Source organism: Leptodactylus fuscus, chromosome 1 (genome assembly GCF_031893055.1).
Source record: "Leptodactylus fuscus isolate aLepFus1 chromosome 1, aLepFus1.hap2, whole genome shotgun sequence".
Taxonomy (NCBI): Eukaryota; Metazoa; Chordata; class Amphibia; order Anura; family Leptodactylidae; genus Leptodactylus; species Leptodactylus fuscus.
Genome location: NC_134265.1, coordinates 149,752,037 through 149,766,052, shown reverse-complemented (window position 1 = coordinate 149,766,052; position 14,016 = coordinate 149,752,037). Strand labels below are relative to the sequence as shown.

General features: G+C 39.5%; 1 protein-coding gene across 2 annotated transcripts in view; it reads left to right on the top strand.

The window, feature by feature from the left end:
- Positions 1-259: 259 nt before the first annotated feature.
- The window catches only part of PCSK5 (proprotein convertase subtilisin/kexin type 5), a 371,370-nt gene continuing 357,613 nt past the window's right edge, over positions 260-14,016 (top strand). For both annotated transcript variants that reach the window (XM_075278157.1, XM_075278160.1), the window contains exon 1: positions 260-804. In XM_075278157.1, the coding sequence (XP_075134258.1) occupies positions 625-804 (180 nt within the window). In that variant the 5' untranslated portion in view covers positions 260-624. The remainder of the gene's footprint in view (positions 805-14,016) is intronic.

Here is a 14,016-nt window from a genome sequence, read left to right as displayed (position 1 = left end):
ATATATATATATATATATATATATATATATATGTATGTATATATGGATGCATGTATAGTATGAAGTGTATGCAGAGAGGTATGTGGCATGCCTGTCCTGCAGCCTATGAGCCCACCACCCACACAGTGCCCTCTTGTACCTCCCAGCTAGGTGAGGGCATCTCCGTGCACTGTGTGAGTGGCAGGGGGTGGGCAGGATAGTAGCCGGAGTAGGAGGGACAATGAGCTCGCAGCCTCCGCCTTCCCTTCCATCTGGGTACTGTTGGTTTCGGACGGAGGAGAGCAGAAGGGGGGCAGTCATTTATGCAGTGAGGGAGAGGGAGAGAAGTGCCGTGTACACTCACACTCCACAGTCACATCTGAGGTACCAGGAGCGCACGAGGAGGGCACTGGATGCCATAGAGGAGCCCCAGCCCTGCACAAGGAGGACGTCCAGATGAGCCTTTGGTAATCCCAAAGTGAGGAGACGAGCAGGGGGCTAGCCAAGTGCCTGGGAACTTTTCTGTAGTATCTGCTGGGCTGCTCCGGGAATCGTGCAGTGCTGGAGCACAGCCTCACCTGTCTGAGTGTGTCACCCCCTCTCTGAGGAGCAGGGCACCTTGTCTTCAGGGACAGCAGGCATATCATGGCTTGGAAATTGCTGCCTGCTGGGTCTCTGCTCTTCGTCCTGACTGTGCTGCTGGGGAGTCTTGTACCTACATGCTGGGCTCGTCTATACACCAACCACTGGGCTGTGAGGATAAAAGGGGGAGCCCAGGAAGCCGACAGGATAGCTAGCAAGTATGGATACATCAACATGGGAAAGGTAATGGCATCGCTTCTCTCCTGCCCATCTGCACTGCCCACAACTTTTCTCCCTCCGTGTGGGGCTGAGTGCCCGCAGGTCATCTGTAATGTAATGCACTTTCTGTGTAGTTGTAGTCAATCCCACTGGGCACCCTTCATGTGGGGCATTGCTGTGCCCAGTCCACAGGTTACAGAGCAGCCTCTCAGCTTCTGAGGTGAGGGCAACACTCCTGGCACTCCTTTCTTACACCTTAAAGTGGAGACCACAATGCTTAGAGAACTTCAAGTCCCAGAATGTCTTGTAGTATTGTCATGCTATGCCATGGTGCTTATGAAAGTAGTCAAGGGATCCTTGTCCCTCAATGTAGATTATAGGCTGTCTGGAAAAACTTTCTGTGAAGGATTGTGCTGTGTGTTGTGTACACAAGACAAGTAGCCATGTAGCAGCCTGGATGTGCCCCCTACCCGCAATGTCCATATGTATGTCTGTGCTAATACACTTCGGTTTCTGTATCTTTGCTGAACTTATACATGTGTGTGTAAAGAAGTGGAGATGCTGAGAACTGGCATGAAACTTTGTTTCTCAGCCGTGGGTTAAATGCTTGAGCTGGCGTAGCCACAGATGGGTACATCCAACTATGTCAGTATATAATATAGTTAATTACTTCTGCTGCAGGAACATACACAACATCCAGCACTATAACATACACATATGACCCTGGAGTGGCTGCAGGAGAGCCAGTCTGTAATACCATTGCCTGGTGAGAAGCTGCAGGTGGTGCCAGGCTTACACATTATGTCCTTGCACTCTTCCTACTATTCTAGTTTAGTATTATTTGTTGCACAGCCCTGAAAGCCAAGCTTCTATCATGATGGAGCGCAGCATACTACTGAGAAATGTGAAGGATTGTGTCTAGTACATGACAGATTCCCTAGGTGGACATTCTCGGGAAGTTTGCTTAGCTCCAGTGCAGGCAATGAGAGAAGACAGTGTGGACTTTGATACCTCTGTGATAAAAGCTTGCCGTGTCAGCCTTGTACTTCAAGGGGGAGGGTGGGAGTATAGGGGAAACAAGTTAATAAGAGGGGAACCCGAGACGTTCTTCCTCTGGAGGAGAAAAAACAATTACACAATACAATGTTTCCTATTACATGGCGTATCATAAACAGAATGAGTTATTTTCCTGTTGTCAATGATTTTCTACCCTCTTGATCCTTTACTGAAGAGTCACATTATGGACTGTCAAATATTGGTGACAAATGGTCGGCTCATCACATTACTGAATTAGGATCTAACAGCTAGCAGTACTTGTCTTCCATTTATATTATCAGATTATACTAACACCATAGGCGTAATGATCATCATTCTGTATATCTGGTTTGTATCATGAAACATTTCAGTCTGTGACGCTCTACGGAGAAGGATGTTAGTGACTGCAGCAAAATTACACACATTTCATTGTAGTGAACTTCATCTTTTGGAAGAACTAAGTCACAAAAACTTTTAAGGTCCCTATATGCAAAGGAGATTTGTCAAAATTTTGTGTCGAACGTATAGAATTAGCTGACAGTTTATTTCAACGAATTGTATAAACATAAAATCCATAATATTCCTGTGGTCTGACGTAATCCAAAAATAGAGCAGGGAAGCTGGAGGGAATTCAGAATAGGTCATTTTATTACAGCCTGTGTCTGCTCTTCTATAGGAAGAATGCAGACAGTCTTAAAGGAGTTTTCACACTAAGAACACTTATCCGGTAATCAAAAGATGTGAATGTGCACAACCACCCATCCATGTACTTATACAGGACTAACCGATATAGTCAAGTACTGTCAGCCATCAATACCATAGAAATAAATGCAAGTGTGGTCATGTATGCACACTACTATTCTATTCACACAGGAGACTTGTAGACTCCTATTTTTGTATTCACTGGGGGTTCCAGCATTTAGACACTTATCTCCTAATCTGTGGATAGGGGAATTAGTGTTCTCAGTAAGAAAACTCCTTTAGGCTGAGGCTAAACATTGTGTAAAAGCATAAATTTTTTGTTTTAGTGCAAATTTTGCCATGATTTTAGTGGATTTAGCAGAATGGAGACAAATAAGTGTTTTTTTGTGGCCACTTTTGGCTCTGGCTCAAAAAAAAAAAATACAGCAAAATCTGCAGCAAAATACATAGCTTTCTCAGTATGTGTGAACTTAGCCTTAAAGAGGAGCTTTCATGTCCTCGGGCACATGCAGTTTTATATACCGCTAGAAAGCCAACAGTGCACTGAATTCAGTGCAATTTTGGCTTTCCCATGATGTGCCCCTGGGATGGAGATATTGGTGTCCTTACCGATATCTCTTCAATGTCAGAAGGGTGTTCCTGACAGTCTAGCCGGGTTGGAAGGAACCCGCATCCTGACAGTACTGTTCGTAGCTCTGTACTGTCAGAGGGGGCGTTCCTTACCGCCCAGTGATGACGCTAAACTGTGAAGAATGCCCCCCCCCCCCCCCAGTACAAGTCTACGGACGAGTACAATTGGGGGGGGGGGGGAGTTCTTCATAGCCCAGCTAGACTATCAGGAATGCCCTTCTGACAGTGGGAAGAGATAACGGCATCTATATCTCTAGCCCCATGGCACATAACAGGAAAGCCGACAATGCACTGAATTCAGCGCACTGTCGGCTTTCTAGCGGTATATAAACCCGCATGCGCCTGAGGACATGAAAGGTCTTCTTTAAGTGAATGTCAAAACAGGACTGATAGTCTGTGGATTTTCATGTAGAATCTCAAGGGATGTCCTTAGATATGTTATATGCTTCTTTTATTGGTTGGTGTAGCATACTAGACTACACTATTCTGCGTTCCAAGACAATGGAAGCCTCAATAAAAAGGAAATAAACTGAAATGAAAAAAATCCTATATTAATTAAAATCACATGTTGCTCTTTTTAAGACAGTAATAAAATAGACAATGGGCAGAATTTATTAACACATCTGCGCCAGTTTTCTGATGTAGTTGTATGAAAATGTGTTCTAGCTGTGGTGCAAGATGCCCAAAGATACAACACATCCCCCCTTTTTGCATTTTGCTCCTGCTAAAGTTGGCAGAGCAGGATGGTCCGAGGTTGCCTTGGACCATGATTTTATTACAAATCATACCAGCTTTCTGGCGTGAATTATACTGGAAATCTATATCAGTTTCTGACTAGCAAAGATTTCCATTATGGCGCACCAGAGTACTCCTGATATGCAAAACGTCTGAAGCCTGTTTGGCGCTATATGGAGACTGGCATACAAAACACCAGTCTTAATAAATCTCCTCCATTATGATGCTTTTACAGTGTCTTTCCTGACATACATGCAGCAGAAGTTCTGATGTATGCCACTGTGTAGACATAGATTAGCAGGCTTCATCCATAGACTCCTACTTTAAATAACATAAAATATATCGCCTTATGTTCATTTTTTACTGTATGTCTATAAAATAGCGCAGTCAGCTACATAATTCCAGCCATCATCAAAAAGGAAAAGAGGGGTCTCTTAGAGGCCAAAAGATACTCTTTTACCCTTCAATTGTTGAAGAGGGCCCACAGATATGCTTTTCTGGTGCTTGCTTGCAGTATAGCAAGGGCTATACTGAAAACATGGCGGGGAAGCATCTTTAGTGTAGACAGAGTCTTAAAGGGGCTCTATCAGCAAAACTATGCTGATAGAGCCCCACATATGTGTGAATAGCCTTTAAAAAGGCTATTCAGGCACCGGTAAAGTTATATTAAACTACCCCTTCCCCCTCATTTTAAAATAAAACCCCAAAACAGAATATGTTTAACTTACCGAACGTGCACGGGGGGCGGGCATTCAGGGTCTGACGTCATCTTCAGCCATAACTCCTCTTCCAGCGATGTCCTCGGGTCCCGTCTAACTAGCAAACTGACATTGATAAAAAAAATGGCGTGGGTGCATGCGCAGTAGCATGCTGTTTCTACTACTGCGCATGTGCCCGCACCATTTTTTATCAATGTCAGTTTGCGAGTTAGACAGGACCCGAGGACATCGCTGGAAGAGGAGGCATGGCTGAAGATGATGTTGGACCCTGAATGCCCGCCCCTCGTGCACGTTCGGTAAGTTGAACATATTCTGTTTTAGGGTTTTATTTTAAAACGGGGGGGGGGGGGGTAGTTTAATATAATTTTAGCGGTGCCTGAATAGTCTTTTTAAAGGCTATTCACGCATATGTGGGGCTCTATCAGCATGATTTTGCTGATAGAGCCCTTTTGAACTTATGAACAAGGCCCCACCTTGCGAAAATGCTGTGTTTTACATTACCTGCAAAGGGAATAGAATTCACACATTGAAAAAATCTGCAGTGGAAATGTTGCAATTTTAAAAGCACAAGTATTTCAATCGCAGCATGTCCATTATACCTATGGAATTGCTGGAATTTTTCGTGTAGGTATAAGAGAAGCAAAAAGTCTATAGAGGAAAACTGTGCAGACTTTCTGTGAAAAATGCTGTGGAAAAAAATGTGATGTGTTTACGCCGCAGTCTTTGCTGCGACGTTTTTCAGCTCTGGCTCGCTACATAGGGCCTTAGCCCATAGTAATTTTTTTTATACACTGATATCCAGACTCTCAGGATTGTATGCAATGATATCTACAGTATTTTACTCTTATTGTATGCAGTAACCTGCAGTCCATGTTACTATTATTATATGCGAAAGAAATGATATATACATTGCTATTATTAAATGCAGTTATGTTCAGGTTACTATTATTGTATACAGTGATGTCCAGGTTACTATTATTATATACAGTGATGTCCAGGCTACAATTATTGTATACAGTGATGTCCAGGTTACTATTATTGTATACAGTGATGTCCAGGTTACTATTATTGTATACAGTGATGTCCAGGTTACTATTATTGTATACAGTGATGTCCAGGTTACTATTATTGTATACAGTGATGTCCAGGTTACAATTATTGTATACAGTGATGCCCAGGTTACTATTATTGTATACAGTGATGTCCAGGTTACAATTATTGTATACAGTGATGTCCAGGTTACTATTATTGTATACAGTGATGTCCAGGTTACTATTATTGTATACAGTGATGTCCAGGTTACTATTATTGTATACAGTGATGTCCAGGTTACTATTATTGTATACAGTGATGTCCAGGTTACTATTATTGTATACAGTGATGTCCAGGTTACTATTATTGTATACAGTGATGTCCAGGTTACTATTATTGTATACAGTGATGTCCAGGCTACAATTATTGTATACAGTGATGCCCAGGTTACTATTATTGTATACAGTGATGTCCAGGTTACTATTATTGTATACAGTGATGTCCAGGTTACTATTATTGTATACAGTGATGTCCAGGTTACTATTATTGTATACAGTGATGTCCAGGTTACTATTATTGTATACAGTGATGTCCAGGCTACAATTATTGTATACAGTGATGCCCAGGTTACTATTATTGTATACAGTGATGTCCAGGTTACTATTATTGTATACAGTGATGTCCAGGTTACTATTATTGTATACAGTGATGTCCAGGTTACTATTATTGTATACAGTGATGTCCAGGTTACTATTATTGTATACAGTGATGTCCAGGTTACTATTATTGTATACAGTGATGTCCAGGTTACTATTATTGTATACAGTGATGTCCAGATTACTTTTATTATATGAAGTAATGTGTTGGTGACTTATTATATTTGGTGATGTCTCAATTACTATTATTATATGACGTGATATCTCGGTTACTATTATTATATGTAGTCATATGTTGGTCATTATTATTAGATAGAGTGATATGCTGCTTTCTATTGCTATTATATACAGTCCTATGAAAAAGTTTGGGCACCCCTATTAATCTTAATCATTTTTAGTTCTAAATATTTTGGTGTTTGCAACAGCCATTTCAGTTTGATATATCTAATAACTGATGGACACAGTAATATTTCAAGATTGAAATGAGGTTTATTGTACTAACAGAAAATGTGCAATATGCATTAAACCAAAATTTGACCGGTGCAAAAGTATGGGCACCTCAACAGAAAAGTGACATTAATATTTAGTAGATCCTCCTTTTGCAAAGATAACAGCCTCTAGTCGCTTCCTGTAGCTTTTAATCAGTTCCTGGATCCTGGATAAAGGTATTTTGGACAAACAATTCAAGTTCAGTTAAGTTAGATGGTCGCCGAGCATGGACAGCCCGCTTCAAATCATCCCACAGATGTTCAATGATATTCAGGTCTGGGGACTGGGATGGCCATTCCAGAACATTGTAATTGTTCCTCTGCATGAATGCCTGAGGATTTGGAGCGGTGTTTTGGATCATTGTCTTGCTGAAATATCCATCCCCGGCGTAACTTCAACTTCGTCACTGATTCTTGAACATTATTCTCAAGAATCTGCTGATACTGAGTGGAATCCATGCGACTCTCAACTTTAACAAGATTCCCGATGCCGGCATTGGTCACACAGCCCCAAAGCATGATGGAACCTCCACCAAATTTTACAGTGGGTAGCATGTGTTTTTCTTGGAATGCTGTTTCTTTTTGGACGCCATGCATAACGCCTTTTTTTATAACCAAACAACTCAATTTTTGTTTCCAAAATGAAGCTGCCTTGTCCAAATGTGCTTTTTCATACCTCAGGCAACTCTATTTGTGGCGTACGTGCAGAAACGGCTTCTTTCTCATCACTCTCCCATACAGCTTCTATTTGTGCAAAGTGCGCTGTATAGTTGACCGATGCACAGTGACACCATCTGCAGCAAGATGATGCTGCAGCTCTTTGGAGGTGGTCTGTGGATTGTCCTTGACTGTTCTCACCATTCTTCTTCTCTGCCTTTCTGATATTTTTCTTGGCCTGCCACTTCTGGGCTTAACAAGAACTGTCCCTGTGGTCTTCCATTTCCTTACTATGTTCCTCACAGTGGAAACTGACCTGTTAAATCTCTGAGACAACTTTTTGTATCCTTCCCATGAACAACTATGTTGAACAATCTTTGTTTTCAGATCATTTGAGAGTTGTTTTGAGTAGCCCATGATGCCACTCTTCAGAGGAGATTCAAATAGGAGATCAACTTGCAATTGGCCACCTTAAATACCTTTTCTTATGATTGGATACATCTGGCTATGAAGTTCAAAGCTCACTGAGGTTACAAAACCAATTTTGTGCTTCAGTAAGTCAGTAAAAAGTAGTTAGGGGAATTCAAATCAATAAAATGATAAGGGTGCCCATACTTTTGCACCGGTCAAATTTTGGTTTAATGCATATTGCACATTTTCTGTTAGTACAATAAACCTCATTTCAATCCTGAAATATTACTGTGTCCATCAGTTATTAGATATATCAAACTGAAATGGCTGTTGCAAACACCAAAATATTTAGAACAAAAAATGATTAAGATTAATAGGGGTGCCCAAACTTTTTCATAGGACTGTATCTAGGTTACTATTATTATATGCAATGATGTCAGGTTACTATTGTTATATACGGTGATGTCCAGGTTACTATTATCTTATACATTGATGTCTAGATTACTATTATCTTATACATTGATGTCCAGGTTACTATTATTATCTGCAATGATGTCCAGGTTACTATTATTATATATGGTGATATCCAGGTTACTATTATCTTATACAGTGATGTACAGGTTACTATTATTATATGAAGTATATCCAGGTTAATATTATTGTATGAAGTAATATGTTGGTGACTATTATTATATGCAGTGTTGCCTCGATTACTATTATTATATGAAATATGTTGGTCATTATTATTAGATGCAGTGATGTGCTGGCTACGATTGCTATTATATATCTAGGTTACTATTATTGTGTTCAGCAATGCCCTTGTTTCTATTACTAATATTATATGCATCATCACAGCATACAATAATAGTACTTGGACATCACTGTATACAATAATAGTAGGGTAACTAGTAAATGAGCAACCTGAATAACGGATTTTGGTAATATTGATTATTTTGTTTCAGTTATTACAATATTTACGAGGTTCTCTACCTGCAGTTTTGTTCAAAATGAACACGTCTGAATAGGAACTGCTATTATAAATACTCTGCTATTATTGTATGCAGTGATGTACAGGTTGCTATTATTGTATATAGTGATGTCCTGATTACTATTATTATATGCAGAGAAATTCTAGTTACCACTGCTATACTTGTTAATGTCCAAGTTATTATTACTTCAAGTATTGATATCAAGGTTACTATTATAATATGCAGTGATGTCCAGGTTACTATTATTGTATACAGTATTGTCCAGGTTACTGTTATTATATGCAGTGATGTGCTGGTTCCTATTATTATTATATGTCCAGGTTACTATTATTCTATGCAGTGATGTCCATGTTACTATTATTCTATGCAGTGATGTCCATGTTACTATTATTCTATGCAGTGATGTCCAGGTTACTATTATTATATGCAGTGATGTCCAGGTTACTATTATTATATGCAGTGATGTCCAGGTTACTATTATTATATGCAGTGATGTCCAGGTTACTATTATTATATGCAGTGATGTCCAGGTTACTATTATTATATGCAGTGATGTCCAGGTTACTTTTATTGTATACAGTGATGTCCAGGTTACTGTTTTTATATCCAGTGATGTGTTGGTTGCTATTACTATACCCTGTGATTTGTTGGTTACTATTATTAAAGGGATTGCCCCATCTCAAGGATCCTATCTTTACTGGTACCTTATGTAAATTGCAGACTTTTCCTAAACATATTGCTTTAGAAATTCTGCTTTCTTTGCCTGCAATGTGACCTCCTCCCTCCCATTGTTTACACAGCGTTGCTATAACCACGGACCTGTGAGATAGGGCAAGTGAGGTCACTTACTCAGTGCTGGCAGGACAATCATTCAGCTAATTGCAGTTTGCTGATAAAGCCCTGTCTGTTATCTCTCTATGTAAATACACAGATAACACTAAGTCCATTCTGTACAAGAATATGCATATTATCTGCTATGGGCTCTATCATTGGGAAAAGTCATTTTTAGCTAAGCACATTCTTGCATAGCCTTTAGAAAGGAATTGCCTCAGTAGTTTTTGAATAAATCCGTTTTTATTAATATGCTAATTAGCCTCTTCCATGCACTTTGGAAGAGTCTGTGCACCCTCTCTGCTATTCTCTATGTGTATGAGAGCAGAGAGGCTGCAGTGCTGATGACTCATCTCTTTGCTCTCACACACATAGCAGACAATAGCAGACTGTGATCACAGACACTTCGGGGTGCTCACTGGAGGCTAATTAGCATATGAATAAAAATGGGCTCATTCAAAAACTACTGAGGCAATTTACATACAAAAGGTAGGTGTGGAAAAGACTTTCTAAAGGCTATGCAAGGATGTGTTGAGTTACAAAATGATTTTTCCCAATGATAGGGCCCCTTTAAGTATTCTGTGTCCTGTTCAGAAGTGTGTGTGTGTGGGGGGGGGGGGGTAGGGAGGAGAAATATAGGAAGTGAGAAACAGACACTGCATGCAGCCTGGCTGAAAGACTGATAAGGGAGAACCCCTTTAAATACAATGCCTTACAATTATTGCATAAAGTGATGTCCGGGTTACTATTATTATATACAGTGATATGTTGGTTACTTTTATTATATGCAGTGAGATCCAGGTTACTATTATTATATGCAGTGATGTACATGTTACACTAGGTTCACACTAGTATTTTTTCTCTGTTGTTCAGATCTTTGAAGTCATAATTGGACTGCTAGAAAAGCAGTTGCACCCAGAGACCAATGGTCGCATTGTTTGTTGGGTGTCCATCATTTTTAAACTGAAACCATCGGAAGAGAAATTCCTTTTGTGCAGAACTTTTATCTCCGCCGTAGTCTTACTTTTTTGACATGTAGTGCTGTCTTGGCTACTGTTATGGTATACAGTTACTATATGTTATGATGTCCAAGTTAATGTTTAAATATGTAGTTATGTCCATGTTACTATTATTATATACAGTGATATTCAGGCTACCGCTATTGTATATATTGTTGTCTAAGCTTTTATTTTTATATGGAGTTTGCGCTTATCATACACATCTTACAAAGTGTCCAGGTTGCTCTTCTTTGATGCAGTAACACTGCAGTACTGGAGAAGTCCTGGTAACTATTATCATATTATAATGTTTCATTTGGAATCATTTCTTCTAACAGCAATGCATTGGATTAATAAACGCTTTGGGTTTTTCCTTTGGTTTATATAATCAGTTTATTAACATGATTAAATGAATCTAGAAGCCCAGGGACTTCCAGATCTGCAGAGACCTTTGAAATACCCGTCAGGGAAGCTACTTGTACCAGGCTTTCAGATAGTTGCTAAGACTTGCCTGCAGAAATCATTGTCATTTACATATGTTTGCATCAAGATGCCTCAAAACACATCCAATAGATTTGGAAAGGTTTTCCGGGTTCTCCCACAGCATTGTCTATGTCTCCTTGTGCTCTGGTTTTCTTAATGTGTAGCAGTTGATTCTGTTTACAATCTTCTGTACTCAGATACTGAGATATAATGTGAAAATCAGTAACATATCTAGGGCCGCCAGTAAAATATGTTTTTAATAATCGATACAAACCCCAGAGCACCTTTTGTTCCACTAATGATGTAAGTGTTGTGTGAGGCAAGAACTTCCCCTCCAACATTCCAGTCGTGTTGCATCTCTCATTGTAACCTCAATCAGTCTCCCAGCTCTGTGTGCCATATTGTTACAAAAGTCAGCAGCCTGGGAGGCCCATGTTCTGCTGAAAAGCCTCTTCTTCTTAGGCTTCTTGAAGCTTCATACAGGGAGAATGGCGTCATTTACTTATACCTAACTTCTGTCATTTACTACAGTTTTTGGCTAAATGTCTCGCACGCCTTTGCTTTTATAGACAATAGCAAGAAATAAATCTAATGGCAAGACACAAAGGTGTAGTAACCTCGCTGTGCATGTTTAGATATGTCAGCTTTTAGATACTTAGATATTATTAAACCATATTGCATTGCTCTCCAGCTTTGATGTTCAAGTTCTGCTTCAGATGGTGTTCTAGACTGACACTCTTTGTTTGGTCAAGTTCAATAATACTGAGGGAAGAGGCTGTACTGAATATTTGAAGATGGGCTCTGTATTGATCTCTGTTTTCTTTGTACTTCCCAGAAATGATATAGTTTCTTTTCAAATAATGAGCAATTTGCAATGTTATGTGCAGAAATGTAAAATCTGTACCTTTTGGTAACAAGCAAGGAGAACCATCGTGTTATAGGGATAATGGTGTACTAAAACTTACTTAAATACCTGACTCATACAGTCCTAACAGATTTCATCATGTTTGCAGACATAATAGTAGTTGTTTGCGAACTTTTAAGAAAATTGAGCATAGCCGGATATGCCGTAAAAAAAAAAGAAATAACGTACATTCCTTTGTTATATCTCTCTTTGGTTCCAGTGCTGTGACTCCAGTCACTCTTATCCCTGTTGATCATATACAGTGGTCCTTCAAGTTATAATACTAATTAAACATAATGCCATGGAAAACTAGTAATTGGTCTGAAGACCACAAAACATCACCAGTAACCTGAAAAAAATAAGATTAAAGAAAAATCATCAGATAATGAATGTAGATATATCAAATGCTTACACATAAAAGTCAGAAGCATGCACTATATTGTACCGTATTTCTTGGACTACAAATTTGGGAGAAAAATGAGGGTGTGTCTTATAGTCCAAATGTGGGGGGTTGTTTTGGTGTGTGTGGGGGGGGGGCACAGAGGAGCGGTGTTGCTGCATCTCCCCACTCCTACTGCGGCTGGCTTCCTGCAGTGGGAGGAGTGGGGCAATGCTACGGGCTCTGGGCTGAGTGGAGTGAACCTCCCAGCATCCGCCATGCTGGGTTTGTAAAGATGAAAGTGGCCACTCTGATGCAGAGGGGTCACCATAGCTACTGAGTTTCTGCTGGAGCTAATGCCCATGATCAGAGTCCACTCTGATCGCGGTCATTACTACTTCAAAGTCCCCCCCCTAAAGTGTAAAAGTAGCCCCTGTGGATGGGGGGGGGGGCTAATAAAATTGTGAATAAAAAAAAAGTAACAGTTCTAAATTACCCCCTTTCCTTAGAATACATGTAAAAGTAGAAAATTACCGATTACTGTGAAACACATACACATTAGGTATCTGTCTGAAAATGCCCAGTCTAAAAACTTATAAAAATAGTTTTTCCTTAGTGTGAACATCATAAATTTCATCAAAATTTCCCGGACTGATGTTTTTTCACTGAAGTACTTGGAGTGGACTGATAGACTTTCTATTAAACAGTTACAATGGCAAACTCTTAAAACAAAAGTTACAGGGGCATCTACACAAAATATAAGATAAAGCTTAAACTAGACATAATTTATATCGAGGTAGGATGGATTTTGGTTTAATACAAGCAGAATAGTTGTAGACACATGCTGCAGAAGGCTGTATGTTCAGAGGTTACAGTTTTAGGCTTTCCTCCAACATTTAATGGAGAAAATCATTCTGGGAAAATATAAAAACCAGAAGGTTAAATCTGCATGATTATCAGGTCAACCTGGAACTCAATAATCTGGCTTTTTCGCTTTCAAGTATCGTTCTTTCCTAATGGATATTTTTGGACTATATAGAGGCAACAAAACTGTATACACAGAGAAAAAAGAGGATGTCCAGCAATCTTCAGATCCAATAAAACTTAGCTTTTAATTATAAACACATAACACAATAAAAAGGGGATAACATGCCCAAAAAACACCTCCTAGATCTGATAAAAGGCGTCTGGCTGACGTGTTTCAGAGATAATGCGTCTCCTTATTCATAGCCATGTTCATGTAATAGTTCAGGTTGATACACATGCAGCAATACCAATTATGTATTTTGTTTCTCAGAAGAAAATATTCTTGACCATAGCATCTAATTGGATAAAGGGTTGCACTCTACTTTTACAGTGGAGGCCCAGCTTTTAGCTACAATCTTACTCACTGTGATTTTGTGAGCACTTTCCCTTACAGATAACTTACATCTACCTCATTCTGCAATAAGGGGTAAATTCCATTTTCTAACTAATCTCCATTGATGTGTCATAGTTGCAGGATTGTCTTCTGATCTTTAGTGGCAATAAAAAGTTGATAGTATGCACAAGGCACTGTAGTATTTGTGATCCACTGAACGTAACAAG